The 27,568-nt window shown below is 40.9% G+C and overlaps 1 protein-coding gene across 2 annotated transcripts in view; it reads left to right on the forward strand.

Annotated features, from left to right (window-relative positions):
- The window catches only part of LOC137423259 (inactive rhomboid protein 1), a 151,442-nt gene that overhangs the window by 52,203 nt on the left and 71,671 nt on the right, over window positions 1-27,568 (forward strand). For both annotated transcript variants that reach the window (XM_068110188.2, XM_078774486.1), the window contains exons 2-9: window positions 13,799-13,937; window positions 20,647-20,777; window positions 21,887-22,088; window positions 23,396-23,602; window positions 23,782-23,904; window positions 26,083-26,219; window positions 26,610-26,870; window positions 27,282-27,393. In XM_068110188.2, the coding sequence (XP_067966289.2) occupies window positions 13,839-13,937; window positions 20,647-20,777; window positions 21,887-22,088; window positions 23,396-23,602; window positions 23,782-23,904; window positions 26,083-26,219; window positions 26,610-26,870; window positions 27,282-27,393 (1,272 nt within the window). In that variant the 5' untranslated portion in view covers window positions 13,799-13,838. The remainder of the gene's footprint in view (window positions 1-13,798; window positions 13,938-20,646; window positions 20,778-21,886; window positions 22,089-23,395; window positions 23,603-23,781; window positions 23,905-26,082; window positions 26,220-26,609; window positions 26,871-27,281; window positions 27,394-27,568) is intronic.

Consider the following 27,568-nt stretch of genomic DNA (forward strand, 5'->3'; position numbering starts at 1 on the left):
TATTCATCGTTAATCCCTTGTTTTCTCCCATACCACTCATCGTTACCTGCATCCCTTGCTTGTCCGTCTCCGTCGACTTTATCCCTCTGCCCTGCTGTTGGTATTTTCACTTTATCCTGCTGTTCTCTTTGTTATGTTGTGTCCTGATGTGTTATGTCCTAGCTCTTTCATGAGCCTAGACCTTGTATTAAAAAAGGAGATAATATAGGGAAAGGTTAAAACCCTGCAGCAGTTCTGGATATATGAGTGATATCGATTGAAGTTTGTCCTTCAGGAATAAAACCACCGTTTAGAGGCCATTTTTCCCCGCAAAGCGGGGGTTGGCCTTTTCGGGGACCGTGGTAGTTGTTGTTTTTTGGTCCCCTTTTTGAAGCAATGTTTTACGGCCGGATGCCCTTCCTGACGCCAACCCTTTTTGCCGCCTTCAACGACAAACAGGGAATTACCAGTGAACTGGTACTCAATTAGCCGACCTCGGAAGGATGACAGGCTGAGTCAACCCCCCTGGCATTAATTCGGCGATCGACCGAGATTCGAACCCAGGAATATGAACAGCTATTTCCGGATGGAATGTTTTGCAAATGCAAAAGATGGACGGCTTTTTTTTTTCATTTTTTAGATGGATAATGAACGGAAGAGATCACCCGTTTGTGGAAATTGTTCTACATTTTCCTTTTAGAGTGAAGAGTAATTACATAACCTTAACTCAGGTTGTCTAACGGTTATAACAGGTATTTCCAATGTCAAATGATGATCTCTCAGCCTCAATCTCTTTCGAGAATTTTTTCCCTTTTTTACTTTATCTTGCGAAGCCAGAAGCCATTCCCATTGGGTTGTGCAGTCCTTTCCATTGGCATTCAAAACTGGTGGAATGTCTCATGTGGTTTCACTGCCTCTGGGCAAGAGGGAGTTATAGTGTGAGTCATAGAGGTGGGTGGTTGGGGTGGGTGGGATGGGGAAGAGGGTTAGGAGTGGTGGTTTTCATTGGAAAGAAAGAAGTGATTGAACAGAAAATCTTGATGTTCTAAGGTCATTGGTCTTTTTCTGGTCAGTAAGTAGAGATAAATTAGGTGGAATATACAGTACATTTGATGTTTCATATTTCATAACTAAATGCCATATAGATGTACAAATGACCATCAGAGCTGACCCTTTTGATCTGTTAAACTGTGGATAAAAGCAGTCCTGGCTGAAGTGGATATCACACCAGTACTTGATGGTGAGTAACACTTAGCTTTTCACTCCAATCTGTGCTCCATCAGCCTTACTCATTCTTTGACGGACAAATTATTGTGGATCGTAGATTGTGGTTCTCAACCGTCCATATTTTAAATATATTTCCCATTCTGCTAGTATTTTATTTTGTCTTGTGACCTCTATTGACTGTGATTTTATTCATAATTTAAGTGACTCTCGAACTCAACTTGCGACACTCGCTGAAACTTGCTCATAATTCCAATAATTTGTTCCAGTCGGATGCTGACGGACAATTGGATAACATATCAAAACGGTGTTACTATAGTTGAATTAACTTTTGATTGACTGGCAAAACGTAAAGTTTTCTTAATTTTTCTGTGTCTGACATGAAATATTTTCATGGTCTTTGTGTGATCAAGTTCTGGGTAAATGTATGATGCCTGGAACTGCATAAGGTGAGGCCTTGAAGTTTAAGAGACTGGACCTCTTCCAGTGGATGACCAAGGAAATAGATAGGTGGGCTCATTTGATCATAATTCCGGACGACTGAAATATTCCTGGATTGAAGGACACGTTCCATTTATCAGAGAAGAGTCTAATATAGTCTAATTTGAATCTCTTATTTGGTGGTAGTGCTTTTTGAAGATGCCACTCAGATGATTGATGTGACAATGTTTTAAACAATTTAACATCATCGTCTGTCATTATTTTGAAGCTGTGACAAATCTAATGACAATAAAGGCCTTGCATTACACTACAAGCATATCACATAAGTCATAGCTAGATTCCGAGTCAGAAGGCCAGGCCAGACATGCATTGGGCTGTGAAATGATCTGTCCAGCGTCCATCGTGCACCATTGGCCTTCTCTGACGTCTCAGTGAGGCGAGGCAGAACAGTTTTTCGTTGCTGAGTTTTTAGGGTCACGCCAAATTGCATCCCTCGCGTGTTGTCAGATGCGGTGTCAGATCGAGTTGATGGTGAGTAACACTTAGTGAGTAACACTGAGTAACACTTAGCGAACACTTAGAGACATCACATGGCTTGTGCTTTATAATTGTCGGAAATATGATTTTTATCTTAAAAATGAATAAGATTCTAGGTGTGATATGAGTCTGACCTGCTTTTATCTGATCTCTCATACAAGACGACACTGCTGTGGTTACAGGCTGGATCATAAGGGAAGATGGTCAACTGAAACAAGATGTTTTTTTTGTTTTTTTAAAATTTATTTAGTTTATATTTATTGTTTGTTAAGTTAAGTTAAGTTTTGTTAAGTTTTGTTAAGTTTTGTTAATGTTAAGTGGATTTTAAGCTTGGCCCGTTGTTAAGTTAAGGTTTTTAAAGGTCATTTTAGCAAAAAAAATAGTTATATTTAACACCACTTCAAAAGGATAACACATAAACGATTACATTTCAATCAAACACTTCAAGGGCTGTGGCTTGAACTTCAAGTTTCTGCTGGCAATCTGTTAGGGGATTGGAGGATGTGGTTGTGGTTGTGGAAAACAAACAGCAGATTTGATGTATTTTATAACCACTTGTTCTTATTTTACTCGTGATGAGGTTCATGTGGCCTATTTTTGAGTTCGTTAAACAATAATAATTTCACTCCTCTGGGAGCTCGTATACTTTCCTTTACTGGAATCACCATCATGCCAGCACAGCATATGCAGCTGAAACACACTGGCCCCTTTACGGCAATCCATGTTACAGTCCCAACCTTCTCCCATGCATGCTAAATCTAGACTGTGCTGCTCAACCATGGAGTTTGTGATCAAAGAAAGGAAGGAAACGTTGGCATGGTCCAGAGGCCTTGCCCGTTCGGTATCGACTGTGTCGTGCTGTTAATGGACCAACACGGTTCGAGTCATTCTTATGGCCTTCAGAAGACACATTTATCTGAGATGACACCTGGTATTGCATAAGAGGTGAAGGGTTAGATAAGTTTGGTTAAACACGAATTCGATGTGGCCATTCTGGTATGCCTGCGTGCTGGTGTTTTATCATCCGTAACACTGCATAAGGCTGTGAAGATACCACACTCCTATTTATACTATTGGTATGAAACTTCAACTTGTCATCATGTTTATTTTCTTTATTCGTTTTGTGTTTATGTACATAAAACGTGTGCATCTCCGCATTACATAAAGACTGCAGAAGCTCTGGAGATGATTACCGATGTGAAAGAGGAAATATTTTATAATAAATAATTTTATATAATAAGGTGTGGTGAACAATATTGTTCACAAGCTCTTGCTTTGACTTTTTTGCAAGGAAGATTTTTCAAACTACTGTTGCTCTCAGAGCGGATGCAAAGTTATGTCTATCAAATAGCATGTTGTTATCTTTAACCAGACTCTGTGGGGTAATGGTTATGGCATTGGCTTTGAGTCTGGAAGGTCGGTGGTTTGAACCCTGGCCATGTCATACCAAAGACTTTATAAATGGCACATGCCACTTCATCGCTTGATGCTCAGTATGTAAAAAGATAGAGAATGGACAAACAACCGTAAGTTGGCAACATTAGCTTATTATATTAACAGGAACGTCAAGGATGTAGTCGTATTAATGTATAATGTGATACCTGTCAGGTTAACAAAGCTTTGTGCATCAATCAGGGCAAATTCATTACAATCGAAATCGATTTTAGGAGTGAATATAAGTGGGATACATACTAAAGTTTGGGACTTGGGGAGGGAGTTAGCCTACCTAATATATTTCAATGATAAGTTGTAAGTTCAGGGGTGTTTCAAAATTGTCCTTGGAGAACTTGAGCATGCTGGGTTTTTATTTATTTTGAACAAGTCCACATTTATCTACGTGCCCTGTAGTCACTTTCTTCTTCTTCTTCTTCTTCCTTAATGTCCCAATTTTTTCCCCAAAATTCCTGTTGTGTTTTGCCCAAAGACTTTTACGAACTGGCTGATCAGGCATGACGTTCAACTAAGTTTAGTGCAGGAATTTGGAACTTGGCCATGGTGCTGGCGATAGCTTGCTTACCCTTCGTGATGGAAACCACCAATTCATGTCGGCAGAAGGGATGCCACCCTGATGTCCATGCGAGGGACGGCACACACCTTGATGAATGACCCCGCCTTTGAAACACCAGGATAACAGTTTATATCTGGGTCGGCATTCAAACCCAGGCTAGACTACTTAGAGGCAAGTGTGCGTACCTCTAAGTCATCCAGTCACCCCATGCAATGACCTACTATTGCAAATTAATGTTTTGTAGCTTTGATATCCTCAATATAATATAAATAGACCTGGCTTAATAAAAGGCATCATTGAAAATGCAGTGGCCCACCTATCAGGCTAAAGCATATTGAATTTCGGTCCATGCGGATCCAAGCTGAGCTCTGGCAACCAAGGAGAGAATGCATTGCCAATAAAGCCATTTTGGCAACATCAAGTGGATCCTGCGTTGATCTGTTTCACGTTCATATCTGAAATGATGTCTCGTGATGCTTGGAATGATGGTCCAACTCACATACACTAAATTAGTTTGTCCATTGCTTCCTAAGGTCGTTGCAATTCACATAAAGTTAGGCCAAGAGCTGACACTTTTAGTTAACGTTTATCTCCCAAAAGGTTTGAAGATCGTTTCTAGGGTAAAAAAATATCTCAGGAATCTGAATCTGGCCATCTGAGAAAAATCAACTTGGATACGGTTTCACAAATTAGCTTTAAATTGTGGCACCATCAAAAATATTTTGCGCAAAATCGCTCATGCCCAAAAATGGTTAACCACCAATTTACTGGAGTAAACATTATCTGATATATTACTCTGTAATCCCAGATATACCTGAATGATGATGGTCAAGAACACCTGCATAACTTATTTTAAACCACAAGGTATTGACCTTATGTCTGGGGATTGGCCTCTCAAAATGGCTGAGATCTGCAAAAGAAGCATCTTGGAATTCATCACTCAAAGCCTGGCTCTTCTCAAAGTAATTCAGCATGTCATATTTTATAGGATCAGCAACCTTCTGCCTAGAAGTGAGACAGTACAAATTATCATCAGCATCATGAGTGAATGGATTCATTGTAGATTGAGGATCATCAATCTCCCTGGTTAGATCCTCATTGTCCTTCTAAACCCTGTAAGCCTTTAGGTCTTTTGTGGTGTCTTGTAATGAGCTCATGCCTGCCTTGGAGAGTAGATTACCAACTATGGAGCTGTACACTACTCTTGTCACCATCCAGTGCTTTCGTGCTGTTTCGGACTCTGCGAATAATCCTATACCTGTCAGCCACGTGATGCAGCATCAGTATTAACTGTCTGTTCTCGTGTCATATCCATCTTGGCTGACATCCAGTGTGTGGTGGACAAGATGGATGCAGAAGGAACCTCCAAGGAGGGAAAACTGCAAATTTGGATTTAGGAGGGATTGGGGTGCAAGAGGAGGGCTGTTAACAAGGGTAGGAACACAGGTATATAATGCAGATATAGCAGAGATCCATATATAATGGCTTGCATGAGAAGGTCATGTTGTTTTGTCTCACTGAAAGAGCTCCCTCTTCTAATATACGACACACAAGAGGATGTGTGTTGTCCATATTGATAAGCGATAGGTGGTAGCGAACCTTCTATCTGGCATAATTGGGCCTATTGCAAGCAAAGAATACTGGTATCATCTGCTCAAGAGCATAGATGAACAAGTCCACATTATTTTAATTACATTCCTGGCTGAACACCATAACTATATTTACGAACTTGACATTGGTCATCCAGTACTTGATAATACTTTAATGCTGAGCTGTTTGTGTCTACTGTATTATACATTGGAAAGAAGATGATTGCGAGGGGATTATTGTTATTTATAAAAATTGTATGCATAGTCGAGGCCCATGGAGAAGCTCATACACTGAATGGATCAGGACATAACTGGATGCAAAAGGAATGGTAGAGTCGCACGCAAAATTAACAGTAGATATAGGGGGAAAACGCCAACAGCAGAGAAGAAGGCCAAGATAGAGGGAGACAAACAATGGGTGTGGGAAGGAATGGTGGACAAGATGATGCATGGGGTGGACAGAAGGAAACTTCAAGGAGGAAAAACTGCAAATTTTGGATGAAGGAGGGATTGGGGTGAGGGGCAGGATGTTAACAAGGGTAGGAAAGATCATGGTTTAGGATTTGGGACGATCTGAGATGGTGGGGAAAGGCTGTCTTGAAGATGTGGAGGGTATAATGAGATTGAAGAGAATAGGGAAGTTGGTTCCACACATGGGAAAAAAAGAGGAACACTTGAGTGGAGGTGAGCAGTGATCCTGGATTTCGATAGTTTCACCAGAAGGGGGTTGATAGTGGATGTGTGCCTTGCAGAAACTTGGAGGGAGGTAGAGGGGAGGGGGGGGGGGCAAAGCACGGAATGAGCTGAAGGTGCAAGACCAAAAGAAGGTGGTTGAGGACAGAGAGACCACCGAACTGATCTGGTTGAGATGTTTAAAATAATGAAGAGTGTGGACAAGATAGGTGCAGTGGATTTTTTCAGCAGAGTGATGCTACAGTCGGACTAGGGGCCATAGATTGAGGGTAAATAATATGAGATTTGGGACAGTCTTAAGGCAAGGGGTCTTTCAGCTGAGATTGGTTAATGCATGGAATGGAATGATCTCCCTGGAAAGGTAGTTGCAGAACAGCAGGTGGATTCGTTTAAATCTGTATTAGATAGGATACTGGATGCATTGGAGATATAGGGGTAGGGGTGTTGGCACGACTTGTCGGTAGCTTCTGTGGATAGGTGATGATACTGGGGTTGGTGCAGCTGTAAGCATGTAGGTGTAGAAAGCAGATATGGTCTTTGTCTTTCTTGTTAATCATGGTAACTCTCCAGGCTATGGTAACTCTGCAGGCTATTTACAATCTGGAAAAAGAAAGAAAATGCATGACATGCAACCACTACCACCACTAAAATACCATCACCACTAAACATAGACTACAATAGCAACAATTCACGTGCTAAAAGTAGAAACATTCCTGCGATACGATAACTACATAAGTGAAAATTGGAAACGGTGTTTGGATAAAAATGAGGAAAAATCATCAAAATATTGTATATATAAATAATTAATTGGTTCACGAGTTATCTAGTGACCACTATATTCGTCATGGGTGTGTGTCTGTCTGTCTGTCTGTCTGACCGCAGCATATCTACCCGATGATATCATGCGATCTTGATGAAACTTGGGTGGGAGGTTGATATCATGATCTAGTTGTGTCCTGCCTAGATTGGGCGTATTGCGCCCATTGTGGGCGGAGCCACACCCCAAAAAGATGTCTTTTTAGGGGGTAATCGAGTTCAAGCTACATCTTCTCCGAGGGGTTTGGTGGAATCTGACAGGGGTTTCAATATTTGGTTAGGCCAATGTCATGTGTCTAGCCCCACGGAGCTGGATTTTTCATTTTCGCCCCAAGGTCAAGGTCACAAGGTCACGAAATTTAGAAAAGTCGATTTTTGATGGTTTTATTACATTGTTCGCTTCCTGATAGGGTGAAATGTCGTACATGATCTTATATTATCACATACATCATGAAATACAAGTTTTCCAACAAATTTCAGAATCTTCGACCTTTGACCTTTGAAGGTCACAAAGGTCAAAGTTTCAAAGTTGTCGGAATCCAACCGAATTTTCGGTATTGTGTAGCTAACTAACCTCATAACTGATTATACATTATTTTCTATCTCATTTCAAGGTCAGTAACCTTCGTTTTGACATTTCCGGGCCTGGCCTGTCCAGGCCTGTTTCGGTGAGAGTCTATCCTTTGTCATTGAATACCACTCGCTCGTGAACCATCGTCCTCTCCTGACTTGTATATTTTATATCCATTCGGATAAAATTTACATGAGTAAATCTGTTTGACCATTTTTTGGCATGAGTGATTTTGCTCAAAGTACTCTTGACAGTTCCACACTTTAACGTAAATACATGAAAAAGTGCTCAAGTAGATTTTTGTCAGACATCCGCATTCAGATTCCTGACACATTTTTACCCTAGAAACAAGCCTCAAAAACTTTTGGGAGATAAAATTCAAATTTAAGAGTGTCAGCTCCTGGACTATACTATCCTCTTTGCTTTCCCAGCATCATGAGACATCGGGTCAGATAGAAAATGTGAAACAGACCGAACATGATTTATGAACCAAAGATCGATGTGAAGAAAAATGTTTTTGTGAAAGCCAACAATCCCAAAGGACATCACATGTGTTGGTGCATAATGACCTTTTCAAGTCATATCTGACAGAATCAGAAAAGCTACAAATGGGTGAAAAGGGGTCTGATTGAGAAGCTTTCACAGGAAGTGAATAGCTCCATAGTCAGTTGCTTTACTTTGTGCTTTGACAACCGATTTATTGTCCTTTCAATTGAATCTGTGGACTTCCGCCGGTGCCAGCCCCTCACACAAAGCTGCCCGCTCTAGTGTAATCCGTCTCTGACCAACGGGCAGCATTTTAATGCTACTGACGGAAGAAAGTCTCTGTGAGAGTAACAAAACAGTCTTCCTTTTTACTCACACATATCAGAGCCTTAATGAATGGCTCCATTTTGCATTCTAATGGCACCAAATATATGCAGCAAGTTATAGTTTGAAACAGCTTCAAAACGATCTATTCATCCTCTATGCGAGTCACATGTGAAAGGTCACTATAATAGATTAGTAGATCACCATTGGGGATGTCATCCCTTCCTTTTTTATTATCATTTTAAGCTAAAGGATGTTGGAATGGCAACTGTAACTAATGATGACTTTTGCATGACTACCCAAAGTGGTATATTATTTGGTCATGAGTGGGTATATTCCTTAAATCAACACAATCCTGATATCCAACCTGGTTCCTTGTACATATGATCTGCTTGTTGGAACCATATATTACTTGGACATTGTTTTCGGTTTCAATAAATCTTTTGTTTACCTTTGGGGTGTTGATTTCCCTGTTTGACAGAATGTGACCATTGGGCAGTTGTTTAAAGCTGTAGCAGAATCATTTGGAGGTTTTACTAATTTAAAGGCCAATCCTGGCACCAACTCTGACCAATAATCAATTTGGTTCCTGGGCTAAATGAATCTAATCAACATCGTCAATTGTTAACTTAATAAACCAATTAATTAACATTGAATCAAATTTACTATCCTCATGTTCACCTTGATGTATATCACTGGAGAGAAGACGGTTGTTGTGTACGGTATGAACAACCATCGATAGCACTTTCACATTTGGACAATACCTACTCACAGATGTCACCATCACTACATAAGTATAATATCACAGATCCCTATCTAAGATCCCAACCGGTCATGGTTGCTACCTAAGATCCCAGTCTTCCTAAGTACCCATCTATGTACCCCTGCATCCAAAATGTTTCTAGATGCCTATCCAACTCAATCCTTCTACTCAACTACTTGTGCAAGCATGATTCATCATTGTCCTGTGTCCCCCATGAGATATATAGGCAGAATAGCATTTCCTACATTTAAAGGCAATTAAATTTATTTGTATTTCCCTGAAAAAAATACTTATTCTCAGTATCCGACTCCTTGTTGGTTATTTGTTGAAATTGATTGAATCATTTGCTGGGGTTGATCCCTCATTTGGTTAAAATCCAGGCATTAAATTGTGCTCTTCCTCTTGCCTAATGATGTTAACATACTCATACGTTACACAGTATTACACTTACAGAAAAAAGATTACTTTTGATTCAATTACTTTACAAGGCTTAGGTCATTTTTATGTGCACGATAACCCCGTGAGAGGGTTATCGTAGTTGATCGTCGTCATTACGTGTGGTGCCTCCATGACTCGCAGGTGAATTATCAAAGGTTCCATGGTGTCCTTTGCACTAAGTGTCCTTCTTATTCAGAACCTCGGAAAATCTCAGAAACCAAAAGGAGACATGGTCAATTAAAGAGTTTGGAAATGACTTCACACATGCATGGTTCTGCAAGCAGATTTTCTCACAAGGCTCTCTGGTTACAATCCATCATTTCCAAAGAGCTTGTTTGAAGAGGCACGTTTTGTTACCTAATCTGAGCCACCACAATCTTCTCTACCACATGGTTCCCAGAACAGCTCAAAGAATTGAACTCTTCAACATCACCGATAACTTAAAACATTCCATTTGTGTTGTCTCAGAGCTGACGAAAGCCTCCTCAGATTGTACGGAGTTTGTAATTCGCTAAAATGCACCGGGACTTTGACCTGCAAAATTTCTCACTTCCTATGACGTTTTAAAGAGCTTGCTGTTTATTTAATTTGTGAAACAAGAACTGGGATTCCAACAATCTGATGTCACCAAATGCTGTCATCTACTAGTTCCTGGGAGTAGTTCTGCATTTTGGGATGTCTAGACGTTCACATATTACATAATTCAGGGAATTAAGATAAGGTGTGACTGGAGGATTTACTTGTTACAAGTCCTACCTTGTACCGGTTTTACCTGGAACCTCTCGAGGAAATGAAATACGAAAAATAAAAATCGAAAAAGTAAAATGAGTCCAGTTTCAAATAAGAGAGTGAAGTGTTACACCCATTGGTCTACGGAAGTGGAAACTTTTGGACCAACACAAATAAGAACGTGTGAACATTCACGCTAATTAACGATCATTCCTTTTACGTACAGCACAACTCGTACAAACTTGGTTGTATTTTGCATTATTAAAGGAATTACTTTAGAGGAATGCTAAAGCACTTACTTATTAATTGTGAAACAATATTTAGTGCAATGAAACTTTCACACTTTGTTAAATCTCTGCTTAATTGTTATTTGCAAAATTGAAGATTCACATGTATATTGGTTGGTCTGGTCTGTTATTCTGACTGTTTTTACCTTTGCCAGAGGATAGGGTATTGCATTTGGATCAGTTTGTCTGTCTGTCTGTTTGTTTGTCCGCACAGAACGTGAGTCTGCTTTTCTCTACTACCGTTGGTCCGATTTCCAAGAAATTTTCACCATTGGAGCGCCTCTTCCTGTATAATTTTTTAAATGATAATTTGACGTCATAGGTCACTGGTATGGGCGCCATCATGGAAAACCCGTGAAACTTTGCATCTCTATATCTCCAAAACCACTCCATGCAAAAAAAAGAAAAAGACTGTCAAGTACTCCACATGAGAAACAACATATATTCGTGACGATGTCATCAGTGCCTTCATTATGATGTCATAATTAGACAAGTAAAATGCTTCATCTGATCAGTTTGTAATTTGCTGAGCATAATCTACACAAAAATTGTATGGGAAAATTAAACTGTTGACGTCGTCGGTCACGTAGTTTGGTAGCCATATTGGATTGAACATAAATCTACGTTGTCAACGTTGTCATTGGAAAATGAAGCCGGTACACCGGAAAAATCACAGAACCGTCGGAAAGCGTCCGTAAATAATATATATATATATACATACCACCGGTCAAAAGTTTTAGAACACCTCAATTTTTCCAGTTTTTATTGAAATTTACGCAGTTTAATGTCTCAATGTACTCTGAAATTAAGCATAGAACAAATAAACAATTGGAGATAAAAACAAATCATAGAATCATTTTGTTTAACAAAATTTAATTTAAATTTTTGACTCGGAAAAGTAGCCACCTTTTGCAGATATAACCGCTGAACACACTCGTGGCATACTTTCTACAATGGAAATCAAATATTGTTCAGGAAGTTCTTCCCAACACTGTTGCAGAAGTTCCCACAAATGTGTTGAACTTGTAAGTTGCTTTGCTTTCACCCTTCTGTCCAGTTCATCCCAAACCAGCTAGATGGGGTTTAAGTCTGGAGAATGTGCTGGCCATTCCATGATTGGAAGACTACTGCCTTGTTCTTTTCCTTGAAGGTAGTTTTGACATAGCCTGGAGGTGTGTGTTAGGGTCATTATCTTGCTGTAGGATGAACCCCTGACCAACTAGGCATATACCAGAGGGTATTGCATGGCGCTGCAAAATGCTGTGGTAGCCCTTTTGGTTCAGGGTGCCAGTCACTCTGTGCAAGTCACCGACTCTGGATCCAGCAAAAGAGCCCCAGACCATCACGCTTCCCCCTCCATGTTTGACAGTTGGTGTCACACATTGAGGAACCATCCTTTCGCCTACTGGACGGCATACAAAAACCCTGCGTGATTAACCAGAGATTTAAAATTTTGATTTATCGGTCCATGAGACCTTCTTCCAGTCTTCAGTAGTCCACTGGCTGTACTTCATGGCCCAGGCAAGCCTCTTTTTCTTATTTTGCTATCTTAGGAATGGCTTTCTTACTGCCACTCGACCTGTCAAACCTGCAGCTCGAAGTCTTCTCTTCACAGTTGAAACTGAGACTTGCTTACTTCGACCAGTGTTAAGCTGTGCTTGAAGCTGTTGTCCTGTGAGCCGCCTATCACGCAAGCTGTTGACTCTCAGAAACTTGTCTTCTGATTCTGTTGTGGCTTTGGGTATGCCAGACCTCTTCCTATCAGAGTTTCCTCCAGTTTCCAAGTGCCTTTTGATGGTGTAGGAAACTTTACTCACTGACACCTTGGCTTTCTTTGCAATTTCTCTAAAGGTTCTAAACTTTTTTTTTAACCTCGTGCAGTTTACTGCTTACCTTTGTACCATTTCAGGTTATTCACTGGACTTGAAATGCTTAAATTTCAATAAACACTGGAAAAATTGAGGTGTTCTAAAACTTTTGACCGGTACCGGTAGTGTATATGCACTCAATTTTTGACTTACTCAATTGTTGACTATTGTTGACTGAACTGAATTATTGACTTACTCAATTGTTGACTTACTCAATTGTTGACTTACTCAATTGTTGACTGACATTAATTGTCGACTGACTCAATTGTTTACTGACTCAATTGTCGACTGACTCAATTGTCGACTGACTCAATTGTTGACTGACTCAATTGTTTATTGACTCAATTGTTGACTGAACTAAATTGATGACTGACTCAGTTGTTGACTAACTCAAGTCAATTGTTGACTGAACTGAATTGTTTACTGAACTGAATTGTTGACTGCACTAAATTATTGACTGAACTTAATTGTTGACTGAACTCAATTGTTGACTGACTCAATTGTTGACTGACTTAATTGTTGACTGACTCAATTGTTGACTGACTTAATTGTTGACTGCACTAAATTATTGACTGAACTTAATTGTTGACTGAACTCAGTTGTTGACTGACTTAATTGTTGACTGAACTCAATTGTTGACTGGACTAAATTTTTGATTGAACTCAATTGTTGACTGACTCAATTGTTGACTGAACTCAATTGTTAACTGGACTCAATTTTTGATTGAACTCAATTGTTGACTGAACTCAATTGAATGAACAAGTACTTTCCATTAATTCTGCTGTCGCCTTTTTTAATGACATGAAATTAAAGCTGAATTATCCTGTTATAGCAACTTAATATTTTATTCCTTCATCACTGTAGTTACACCAATTGTGATTCGTATTGCACGTTAAAAATGAAACTTGGCCCTGCAGGCACAGTGTTGAATGTGGATGTGCTTCCCAAAACACGTGATGTTGGTTGTTTTTTTACCCACTCCTGCTTATTAGCACATTCTATGCTCCTGCTGCCAATACTTTCCATCATATGCACGTGCTTGCAGGTGTATTAACAAAGAGGGTGGAGGGCTGGTGGAGGCCAGCATGGAGAGCCATGGCATGGGTAGCAATCTGCACACTAAGAAGCCCCCGGGTCTTTCGCTTTGCCTTCCTCCTCACACCGAAGAGCTACCTGCTGTTCTGGTGAGTGCAAAGCTTGTGTTGAACACACATCTAGTGAGAACCTTGTGGACATGAATGTGAGATTGTCAAAAAGAGCAATGAACTACAGCCCTGAAAAAAAGCATTTAAGACCTTCAAAACTTTTACATGTCACAGATTAACAAGATTAAGTCTATGAATTAATTTTATTTGCCAAATGCAAGAACAGTACATAGTTAATATATAAACATATGCACAAGCACTTGCTAAATACACACAGTAAACACAAACACAAACAACACCATTTGAATTAACATGGAGGTTACACACACACACAGACACACACACACACACACACACACACACACACACCGAAGTGGATACTTTGAGACCTGATTGGTCTCTGTTCTTTCTATCTCCTGAAACCCACCCACGTGCATGGATAGCAACTAACAACCGCAACTTTCACAAGCACACACATACGCCTATACGTGCACACACTCATATATACAGTACATATACACACACACAAACAGTAAGGTGGATACTTCAAGACCAGGGAGAGCTCCGTTCCACTTTCTGAAACCCGCATATGGAGATGACAACCAACACACACACACTGACAAACACACACACACACACACCACACACACACACACACACACAAACACCACACACACACACATACACACTCACACGCACACACACACAAAAACACACACACACACACACACACACATGCACACACACACACATACACACATTCACACACACATACACATACACACACGTACACACACACACACATATACACACACATACAACACACACACAACACACACAGACACACACACATACACACACACACACACACACACCACATACACATACATACACACACACAAACACACACACCACACAAACACATACACACATGTACACACACACACACACACGCACCTACACACACATACACACACACACACACACACACATACACATACACACACACACAAAACACACACAACACACACACACCACACACACACACACATGCACACACATACACAAACACACACACACACAAACACCAATATTCATGCCACAAGGTGATTAATTTGTGTAAAAGGAATACGATTTTAAACAGGAAGGTATGCATACTGGCAGTCAGTGCAGGGTAAAGATTTAACTTTGCCAAAATTTGTCCAAGTTATTTTTAAAGGTTGTTACAGATGTGGATTCCACCAGGCAAGTTGGGAGGCTTTCCCAATCCTCGATTACTCTTTTTAATAAAGAAACTGCTTCTGAGAAGTAGCCTACATCTGGGCTTGAACACCGTTATGGGATAACCCCTGGTAGAGTTAGTAGTTGCAGGCATGAAGAAGTGGTGAAGGTTGATGTGGCCCAGTCTTTTTATGACCCAGAAAACCTTTATCATTTCACCTCGTCTACATCTGTAATGTAGAGAGTACATATTCAGGTGTCTCATTCTCTCTTGGTAGGGGAAATGACATATGGTAGGGACTAATTTGGTTGCCCTTTTCTCTGTCTTCCCTAATTTGTTGCGATCTGCTGCATATCTGGGAGACAATGCCAATTGTTGCCATTTTCCAAGATGGGTCAGACCAGAGACTTGAACAGCAGTGGCAAGGTAACTTCAACGAATGTTGTGAAGGATGTATTATATTATCCCAATTGACTGGTTCTCCTTGGCGACTGCAGTGAAGACGTGATGATGGAATGTTCGGTCATTGTCGATTACGAGATTTGTTTTCTTCAATGACATGTCCAAGCCCATCATATAGCATCTTTCACAAGATTAAAGGTCATGTATTTATCTGGGTTTATAGGAAGTTACCATTACTGAGACCACAAGGCTAGTTTGTCCAGGTTATCGTGAATGGACAAAGAGTGGTGATAGTCATTTGCTGGGCCGTATATTTTAGTATCATCGGCATAGACCTGTACTCTGTTAGTGATCCAGTGATCACAGAAGGTAAATAAAATTGATAAACAACAGGATAGGAGTATGCCCGAGCATGCTACCTCGGGGATTACACTTCATACTTTTGTCCAGTCTGATTTTGAGTTGTTCATGACCTAGCTATCAAGAAAGCTTCACTCAATTTCAGGAGAGAGTCCCTGATTCCCAGAGCATACTCTTGCTCCACAAGCCTTTTAGCTGGTGGGGGCCAAATTGAAGGCCTTGCGGAAGTCGAGAACGAGGACATCAACTGTCTTGCCTTCACTCAACATTTTCATCCAATCTTCCAGCTCCTAGAGGAGCTTGGTGGCATAAGAGCAACACTTTTTGAAGCCATGTTGGACATTTGTTTTAAATGTTCTGAGTAGATCATGTGGTCTGTGAGGGTATCTCTCATGATTTACTGAAGAACCTTACTCACAAGTGGTCAGGTTGATCAGTCAGTACTTCCCTGATGATTTCCTGCTGCCATTTTTGTGAATGGCAGTTATGTTTTTTTAAATCCTGGTGTTGAGTTTGAGTCGCTGTTGCTGACTTAAGATATTGGGATCTTGAATTTAATCCCCTGTCTTGTATTAAATAACACAAGGTGGGTTGATTCAGCTTGTCGTCCTTCCGAGGTCGGCAAAATGAGTACCAGCTTACTGGGAACAGGGCGCACGATTCCCAGCAATGATGTAACCAGTAACCACAGGCTGCATACGAAATAATAATAATAATGTTTCCCTTCATCCACATAGGTGGAGGAACTTCTTCATGAAGAAAGTTCTGGAAGGGGGGAGTATAACATCCAGGCCAGCTGATTTATTAGCATTCAGCAGAGAGTTTCTACTGCACAAGCTCTAGGGTTATTTTGCTGTCATTTTTCTTAGGGCCACTGTACGGGAGGTTGATGTCAGGAATATCATTCAGGTTTTCTTCAGTGAAAAGGTTGCTGAAGGCCCTATTTAAAACTTTCGCTTTTTCTCTGCCAGAAGAAGCAGCAGTGCCATCATCTTTGATTAGGTCACTAATTCCACTTCTCATCGTAGTTTGCTATTTATTTACCGCCAGAAGTCTTTTAGGTTTCTTGTGTAAATTATGGAGTTTTATTTATTTTTTCAAATTCTTTCAGTTTCATTTTCAGTTTTATTTCAAATTCCTACTCACGTGACATGTCGTGTATCAAAGTTCCTTCCTGATCATTCCAGTGAGAAAACTAACCAGTGACCTGAAATCCAAGAGAACATGGTGCAATTCTTCTCTAAAAATTATACCAGTGAATATTTGTGTGTTTGTACACCAACATATGGACTTTCCGACATGATAAATGCATCATGGCATTAAACGCTATGAGCACATGTGCCTGGACAGCTTCAGCAGCGAACACTCGACTCTATTTTAAAGACCAAGGATTTAAGGTCAAAATATAGGATCGGGGAGTTGTCGAACATGGTTTTGTCCTTCTTAGAGCTCATCAGGATTGATTGCGTACAAAGCACTATGCAATAAATTACAATGTCAACAAAAGTGGCAGAATAATTTGAATGTAGGGGAGCCCTGTGATTGGCGAGGATTTGGAGCAATCCATCTTGCGAACCGTCCCCAATGGAACTTAACGGTGTCGCCTTAATGCTTCAAAGGAAGGGAAATAGCTTGCTCTGAACGTCAGGTTTTAATAAAGAATTTGTTCTTGTATTACTTTTTGTGCTGTCTTTTACCAATATCCAGTACATATAATTATATATATATATATATATATATATAATTATGACTATTTTATATGTATATCACACAACAGATGGACCTGTAGCAGGCTGTACGAAGTGCATTTTCAACTATCTCCCAAAACAAAAATATGTTGCGTTCATTATCAAAGAGAACATGGAGATGCATTGAACTGTGCTAGGAAAATGATGGTACACTCACTGTCATTCTTGGCACTTATAATTCCATTATGTGGATGCAAATGGGATGGAATATTAATAATACAACTATATAAGTTGCTGCTCTTTAACAGCTACAATTATCCCACCTTGCGGGGTCGGCCGGGGGAAGCTTGGGCCAAGTGTTTCACAAACCGGCCTGGCTTGGCCTGACGTTCGCCTAGTTGTGGCAGGAATTTGGAATTTGGTCATGGTGCTGGCGATACTCGTCTACTCTTTGCGAAGGACACCATGGTGTCTTTAACGTCCACCAACCCATGCTGGCAGACGGCACTCCCAGTTTAACGTCCAACCATCCGAAGGATGGCACACACATTGATGAATCACCCTGCCTGTGAAAAGCTGAACTGACAGTTTATAGCTGGGTCAGGAATCAAACCCAGGCGAGACAGCTTAGAGGTGAGTGTGCATACCTCTAGGCCATCCTGTCAGCCAATACAACTATATACTGTAAGTAATGTGACTAATGTCTACATACATTCCATACATATATTTTTCCTTGCACATAAGCATGCATGCAATACCTGTATGTGGTAACGTGACTTATGATGCATCCTGTATTTGTGCTTTTAATGGGTGAGGTTACCTGGTGAATTGCTGTCTGTGTACGCTTTCATTCTCACTCGATAAATCTTTACTTAGTTGTAATTTCCTTTTCTCCCTGATCTCCCCTTATTAGAAGTTCAGAAGAGATGATCGCTGTTTGATTCGATGTTTTTCACTGTTTAGTTGTAATGTACTCTGGAAATCAAATTTCCGAAAGAGTACGAAAACATTTTTTGTACACAGAGTCAAAGCTCATAGAGGATCCAAAGCACAGGACAGATCATGACGCAACAGATCAAAAGAAGGGGTGGGGCGACGATGACAACACCAACAGTAGGGTTGAAGCACAAAGTAGAGGATGACTTGTAGATATAAAGGATCTGTGATAAATGAGGGCTAGAGGACACCTGGGGTGGACAAGGTGGATACAAAAGCAAGCTCTGAGGAAGGAAAAACTGGAAACTTGGTAAGAGATGTTTTTTGGGGAAGATTAATGGGGGTAGCATGGCCATGGTTTTAGATGAGGCATGATCCGAGATGGTGTCTTGAACACCTCTGAGGAAGAATGAGATTGAAGAGAATGTGGAAGTTAGGTCCACTGGCGGGAAATAAACGAGGAAGAAATGAGAGGAGGTGAGCAGAGATTTTGGATTTTTGAGAATTTCCCCAGAAAACGGTTGCTGGCAGACCACGTGCCCTGCAGAAACTTTCCGGGTGAATATTGGGGGACAGAACATGGAATGGACAGAGGGTGCTAGACCAAAAAGGAAGCAGTAGAATAATGAGAAACCATCGGCCTTTCTGCAATGTGAAAGTGATAGGCCAGTAGCCTCAGCTTTATTGCGGGATATTGCAATGATCTTGAAGACCTTGTTTCCACGTCATCAAGCTGAGCAAGGTGCGAGGTAGGGACACCAGCCCTGATAGGGTGAGCGTTAGCAGAAACCTCTCTACCTTCTCAGTTGAAAAATACAATGCAGGAGCAGTTAGGGATAACTGCATAGGGTGGGTACAGAGAGTGAGGGGTTGGTGACACAATATTTGGAAGCAAACACAGAATTGAGGCATTCAGCCTCATTACGAGCAGAGTCAGCTGTGCTGTCATTTGAAGTTAGAAAAGGGATGGAGGCAGAGCATTCTCCAGAGACAGAACAAGATGCCACCAGGTTTTAGAGGAGGGAGACACGTTTGAAAGTTAAATTTTGAGATTAGACTGATGTTGTTTACGGACTTCTTAAGAGTGGACACACACTTTTTGGGGCTTTGGGGAATGATCTGTGATTGCTTTCAGTCATGTGTGCTTTCCAGGATGAGTAGGCAAGTTATTTCAAGGCAACTGCCTCACCACAGGTTTCAGTGTACCATGTGTAGCAGGAAGGCCAGGATACTGAAGGCGAGATGGGATGGATCTGTGCGTAAGAGAGAGAGAAGGTTTCTGTGGAAGAATTCGTAGGCTGAGTTAATATCAGGGGCAGTTGTTATAGGAGACCAGTCCTGAAATGAGATGGCTGCTTGCATTCCCTGTCAAGTTTTCGGGTGAAAATTAAATTATTTGTTTGTTTGTTTTTGCTTTTTGGACAGTTTTTTGTTTTGCTTTTGGAAAATTGGACAAAAACACAAACCAACACAGCAACAAAAATATAACAGAAAAAAACAACTAATCCGGTAGGGAACACTTGAAGTGGAAGCAGAAGCTGCAGATTCAACCGGCACGTGGAGCAAACATGGAAGTGGAATTTTGACACAACATTTAGGACATTTGAAGCACAACATTTACGATATTTAAGACACAACATTTAGGACATTTGACGAAATCATGCATGATTTTCTTCAAATGTCCTAAATTGATGTCTTTCAAGAATGTTAATGATTAATGATGGAGATGAGATCATGTGGCTGGGTGTATTACACGAGGTGTAACACCAGTGAGTGCATCTGAGGTATCCCTTGAATGTGTAAACTGCTTCAGAGGTGTCTCTCTTCCTCCCATAACTGTTAGTTTCACATCACATAATTCGCAAAGAGTAGGCGTGAAGAGTACCTCCCGACCCTCCTCCCTTCATGAGAACAATTGAGGATGGTTAAAGAGGTAGTCCTAGATGCATCATCATGTGCATATTTTCCTTTGCATTCCTAATTCTAGTGTGCTTCCCAATTTCTTCAGATGCTTACTTTGCAAAAAATATTTTCATCACCTCAAGAGAGGGATAATGAAATAGTAATACAGGTATAAAGAGTGTATTGATGACTATGTTGAGCGAATGGTTTTCTCCCATTGCGTTTCCATGTGTTTTAGCAATGCGGCATCCCGATCTACGGCTCGGCATCAGGATCTCCCAGCTGGTCCATGAAGCATTTTCAGAGCATCTTTGAACTGCCATCACATCCCCTCCCTACGCAGGAATCATTCTGCCAAAGGCTATCTAGGTACAAAAGTGCAAACAATGGCCATAATCGCACACCCATTCAACCTCATGCAACCTTCTGAAAAACTTTAACACTACCCATCATTCAGTAATGTTGTGCACGTCATCCAATCCTCTCACATTCCATCCAATCCTCACACACCTCATTCAATCTTCTCACACACTCCATCAAATCATCTCACGCACCTCATCCAATCCTCTCACACACTCCATCAAATCATCTCAAGCACCTCATCCAATCCTCTCACACATTCCATCAAATCATCTCACGCACCTCATCCAATCCTCTCACACACTTCATCCAATCTTCTTACATTCCATCCAATCCTCTCACACACTTCATCCAATCCTCTCACATTACATCCAATTCTCTTACACGCCCAATCCAATCCACTTACCCACTCCATCCAATCCTATCACACACCAAATGCAATCCTCTTACACACTCCATCCAATCCCCTCACACACCCAATCCAACCAACCTTCTTACACATCTCACTAAACACTCTCAAACACTCCCATTTAATCCTCTTGTACACCCCCATCCAATCATCTTGCACCCCCACCAACCACTTTCACCCAATCCATCCGGTCCTCTCACATATTCATCTCTCAACATTCCTTCCAATTATCTTGTACACCATTTTCAACCCTGGTCCACACCACATCAAACCTTTTAATATACTGTACCATATCATTCATCCATCGCACTCTATCCAACCTTCTTACACAGCATTTCCAATCTTGTTACACACCACCTACTGTATAACCTCTTAATATACCACCATTAACCCTCTCGGGCATCACATTCAATCCTGTTATTCCACATCATAATCTAACCTCTTAATACTTCCAACCCTCTCACACACCCCATTCTGATCTCTCATAAGCCATATCCAACCCCATTACACCACATTAATCCCTGTTACACAACACATTACACACCACTTAATATAACATATCCAACCCTCTTACACACTACTTCCAACATTTCAATATGCTCCAATTGATTCAATATGAGTTATTTTATGCAGCGATAAAGAGTAGTTGAAAAACAACTCTTTGAGAGAAATTGATGCAGGACTAGAGTGCAGCTCCTTTCTCTCGCAGGCAATTTTCGGAGTGGTTTGCAGTCGGAAAGGCAGGCAAAGAAGCCCGCCAAAAATGGCAGCGCAGAGCACTCAGACACTGCCACCAGCGCTTAGGGTCTTTGCGAAGACAGGATCGTAAGGATCTCGAATTACAGAACCATGACTCTGTGTCATTGGCCAGCGCCGAAACTCCCCCTCCGTTCTTTGTGGGCATGCAGAAGGTAAGACACCACCACCTATGGTGAATAATGACCCCAATAGTTCTGGGTGGCAATGTTTTGAATTGACTCAGATGTTCCAACAGTTAATGGTGTACTTTCCCTGACTGATTCATCTCTACTTGTTGGGAAAACTGAAGGTGCCCACAAAGGTAGTTTAGTGTACAAAGATATTACGTGATCTCATAATTTGAGTTTTGCATGTCTTTTCTATTTCTTTTCTTTAGTTCCATTCCAAAAGGTGATGATTATTCGGAGACATGAAAACCTGTCATCAATGACATCATTGTGATGAAGGGAAATGCTAGAGTCTGTTATGTTAGAGCAGCATCAGCTTCACCCAAAAAGCATTAACATCATATTCCCAATGCGTCGTATTGGAATCTGATATATGCTTCTAAAGGCCACGGTGGTCAACTACTATCAAACCTAACAGCGTATAACTTTGATCTCTTGTCAAATTGCTTGAATTCATTCAACCTTAACTGCTGATTAGTAAGAGATCAGCATTTGCATTTGTTACAGGTTGATCCATTCTGCTCTTGTTGTTTGAAATTCCTCACCTGTTTCTATTTGTCTCTTCCTGGGTATCCATCTGAAACTGGACCAGAAGCTTCTTAATAGCAGAAAATTGTATTTTGATCATAATGAGAGTTGCAGTATGGCATGTCTTCCAAAATGTAGCCCTGGGCATTGTGTGAATGGCAGTTGCCAATCACTACCTCATGCGCACATCCTTGCACATCCACGATCTCTTCTACACATGCTGATTCTTTCCCATTCGTTCTCCTTTTTGTTATTTGCCGGTCCATTGTTCCTCGTTTTCATGATTTTCCTCATTTCCGTTATTGTGTATGTCCGTGCACCCATTATACTCTTTTGTCGTCTGTAAATTAGTTGCACTTTGTCATTTTTCTCCTCTATGAGCCGAGAGCCTTGTGTAGAAAAAACAGCTTCCTGTTGTTCTCATGGTTGTCCTGTGAGGATATATTGAGAAGCTATCAACCAAATGATGGTGGAAAAGGGAACTCTAGGTGTGAAAGGATGTGGAGATGCAATTTTACAAATGATCCAGATCCACAATAATTTTATGGGTTAAAGCCCAATTATATACATTCTTGAGTTCCATTCTTGAGCTAAGCAGTGAAAATGTTTGCGTGTTTCAATATTATTTGGACTAACTGACTCTTCGTTAAAGTTTGGTTAGCAAGTAATCTAACCTTGTTTTGTATTATGCGTACTGAATCAACTACAAAATTTAATGTAAATAATTGCATGGTTCAAGACAGACATTGGTGTGTTCCACACAGATATATGACCCTCTAGCTCGTGGAAGAGCATTTCGAAATGCGGACGATTTTGACAGTGCCAGCATTCCACCGACTCCACGTAGTCCCGGTGCCATATCCCTTTCCTCCATAGCCAGCTCATCCTTTGGATATGGCCGGCCAACCTCAGGTGGCATGAGGGGCTCCATGGGCCATATGGGCCTCAAGGCAACGAGCACACTGCTCAAGGTGAGCATAATGGTGAACATGCACCTGAGTAACAGAAGTGCAGTGGGAAAGTGAAGTGTTATCTCAATAATGTGCCAAGTGAGAGATTGGAAGTAGTATTACCACTGAGTTATCATGTGATTCACTCCCTTTTTTGTGTGATCATAACCGGATTATTTATGTTGTTACCTTACCGCAAGGGATCACCACCAAACAAATGCCACTTGCCACAACCAAAGCGAAGAAGTTTCTCTCCTACAGCTTTTGCCCATGAGGACTTTGTGCCATGGTTTGATGATGTAGATACCAACTTTTTTACTCGAGTAAGTATTTCCTTGTGGAGATGTTTGTGCATTTAATGTAGATTCATTTAGAGGAGAGACAGTTTGCCTTGTTCATCCATAAAACATCACCTTGGTTTTGCTGCGAGGCCAAAATGACCTTCTTTGAGTTTTAAAATTGCTCTTTGTGAATTTATCATGAAACGACTTTGCTCAAACATCAAATCCATTAGTGATTTCCTGCCGAATGGCACTCTATTTTCCATTTATCCATTTCAGCTCCTCTGGGGATGTTATAAAGCATTCCAAGGTTTCAACAATTTAATACAAACAACAATATAACACGCACTTTATGAAGTTACCTCCGCCACCGAAGGTGGATGTATGGAGGTTATGCTTTCACCCCTGTTTGCCTGTCTGTCTGTTTGTTTATCTGTGAACAAGATATCTCAAAAAGTTGTGGACCGATTCAGACGAAACCTGGTGTACCGGTTTGGCGTGTGACAAGGAGGAATTGATTGGATTTTGGTGAAGATCTGAATATGGATTCGGATACGAGATTTATTTAAATTTTAAGCGATTCTTCACCATTGAGAGATCGGGCGAAAAGCGATATATAGCATGATATTTAATAAAGTTATGGACGAGTTTTGACTAAACTTTGTGGACGAGTTGGCTAAGTGACAAGAACAAGCCGATTAGATTTTGATTGAGGTCTGAATCCAGATCCAGCCTATCAGTGGGATACAAAACAGACTGTTCAGCCTGGCGGAGGTATGCACTCTACCGAGTGCTGTTCTAATTTGTTTATGAGAAAATAATAAAGTTGAGAAATTACAAATCAAACTGCATATGCCACACATTGCTTTGAGTTGAAGCATATCTCTTTATAGGATAGTCCATTTTAACATTATCGAAATATTATCTCATCGTTTTTCTAATTGTGGAAGGAAAATGAAAGAGAGATGGGGGAGCAGAGTGTCTGGTGTGGGTCGGGTGTGTTTTGAAAGGAGATGAGCAGCAAGACAGTTCAACCAAACACATTTTCAGGTTGGTTGTTATCTCCATATGCAGGTGTTAGAAGGTGGAACGGAGTCCTCCCAGGTCTCAAAGTATCCACCTCCGTGTGTGTGTGTGTGAGTGAGTGTGTGTGTGTGTGTGTGTGAGTGTATACATGTGTGCATGACTGTATATGCATGTACATATGTGTGTATACATTGTTATTGTTGGCTGCTATCTCCACACATGGTGGGTTTCAGGAGATGGAACGGAGACCTACCAGGTCTCAAAGGTAGGACCCACCATGCTGGTCTCTTTAGACCCGTGTGTTTGTGTGTCTGTTATGATGACACACTGCCCCTAACAGGTGACGTGAGGCCACCAGAGATGAACTCCCAATACTCGCGATCAGGGGGGTTCTTCACACACGACTGGTTCGTGGTGTGGTGTGGTTATGTTTAACTAACTTAACCGCACGGTGATTTCATCATGTGAAATGGCTCTGGGCCAATGTTATTACAATGTATGCCAATATCCAAATGGGACAGACGCTCGTCTCCCGGTGTAAGGTGGTCGTAGTTGGGGCGCAGTAGATGATAAAGTTGATTTTCAGTATAATTTGATAGAAAATTAGGGGGCCCTGGATAGTTGGTCTGATAACATGATTATATTTGTGCAGTGAAAACGATGTAGTTTTGAGTGAGTGCGTCCTGAATTGAGGAAAAATATGCCATTAGTTTTTGGCCAGTGATGTTTTGAATCATCACAACTCGTCATCAAGTCATTTTCAAGTCTCAGAAGAAACTGCTAATAAACATGGAAGTAGTAGTAATTGTTTCAAAATTATAACACTTGATTTTAAAATAATTTGTCGTATAACATCGGAGTTTGCCACAACAACTTCCTAATTGATAATCGTATGTTCAATATGCTCAAGTTTAAGTTCAAGTTCTGAAGCTCAAGCTCAAGTTCAAGTGTAATTTGTGATGAATCATTTTTAAGCTCAGGCTTTTGAATCCACTGAAAGTTTCATGAATCTCGCACGATTCCACAATGGTTGTAAATACACCAAATGTGTGGCAGGAGAGAGGGAATGCACTTTGTCGGTGCAGTTTGCCATTTCGCTTGAATTGCCCTGATGTTAATTAACCACATTGTTCTATTCTTCACTGAACAAAAGTGATTTTGTGCAATGATGAACACAAAGTATTTTTCACCTAGGAGGATGATCATTATGCTGAGGACATCTTGGAACGACTACCGAAGGCAGAGAAAAGCGAGACACAGCCATTGCACATGGAGTCACTGATCGGCTCGCCGTTGAACCGAGCAGAGCTGGAGACCAAGCAGCAGATGCTGTGAGTTTTAAGTATCGAGGATCATTATGTTGGTGAAGAAATCACATCCACTTCTCTTTTGGGTAGATCCATTTTGATCATTGTAGCGAACAGGATGCTTGATGATAAAACTGAGCATCATTCAAATGTTTTATTTGATTTACCTCTAAGACGAACATTACCAGCACCCTGATTTGTACAAGATAACGCCGAATTAAGAAAACAGTGCAGTTTTAATGATTCACACCTGTAACGATAAATAGAAAACACGATTGATTGTCATCCCCGTTTCATGCTCTGCTCACCATTCTATGATCAACTTTCAAAAAACATCCAACCCAAAGCACTCCACTCTCTTTTTCTCTATTCTTGATTGTCTGAGGTATAGCTAACTACATCCTTTCACACTAGGCCTACAGAGCCTGGATGGCGGAAGTCTAAAGAGACCAGCACGGTGGTTCCAACCCGTCATCCTTTGCGGCAAGAGGTAGTAAGTGGAGAAGGGCGGTTGCGAGGCAGCCGCATATCCCCTGCCGTTCACCCTTTGATGCTGGGAGGCCATCGGTACCGCAGACCTCACCTTGTGAGGCAGTTGAACAACCGGGGACAGAATCACTGTGGATGTGACAGAGGCCCAGTGTGCTGCCTTGTAGAGGAGACGGAGGAATCCAGGTAATGCGGGCAATCAATTAGGTGAGAGTTGTCGCCTTATTCTCCTGATTGTGGAATGATCTCCCCGTGTCTCAATTGGATACAGAGAGATCGTTCAACGATGGGAAGACTAAGAAGACTATCGATGGGGCAGATGAGGGGGTGCAATGAGGCTGGGGTGTTCTGTTTCCAAGAAAACTTTACACCTAGCATGGAGATAGTAAAATTATTATAAATGAAACAAAGGACAATATTTAATGGAAAGAAAGCAAGGAGGTCACAAATGTTTGAGCTTCCTTACCCTTTCTCAATAAAAATCCGATTGCCTGGTTTTGTTTCAATTCACAGTAGTGTGTCAACGGTTCTTCTTCATTTATCTAAATATCAGTATCGATGTTCATACTACAACCTCTACTGTTCCATCTGTTTCAGGCCATTTTTTACCTACTTCATCACTACCTTACATATTCTCATCACTGTACTCTCTGTCGCTGTACATGGAATCTCCCCGATTGGATTGCATGAAGAAAAAAGCAATACCACGGTAAGCACAACCAACGTACACTCGCACACACTGTGGTAAGCACCTCCATGAGGTTATCAGGTTCGTTCTCTAAGAGGTTAATTTAAAGAGGGTTTGGGGGGAGGAGGTTTGTAGAGAACTATCATAAAATATGATAATTTGTAGCTTTTTGTCCATTTTGAAAAACAACAATTTT

This window comes from Myxine glutinosa, chromosome 3 (genome assembly GCF_964187855.1).
Source record: "Myxine glutinosa chromosome 3, kmMyxGlut1.1, whole genome shotgun sequence".
Taxonomy (NCBI): Eukaryota; Metazoa; Chordata; class Myxini; order Myxiniformes; family Myxinidae; genus Myxine; species Myxine glutinosa.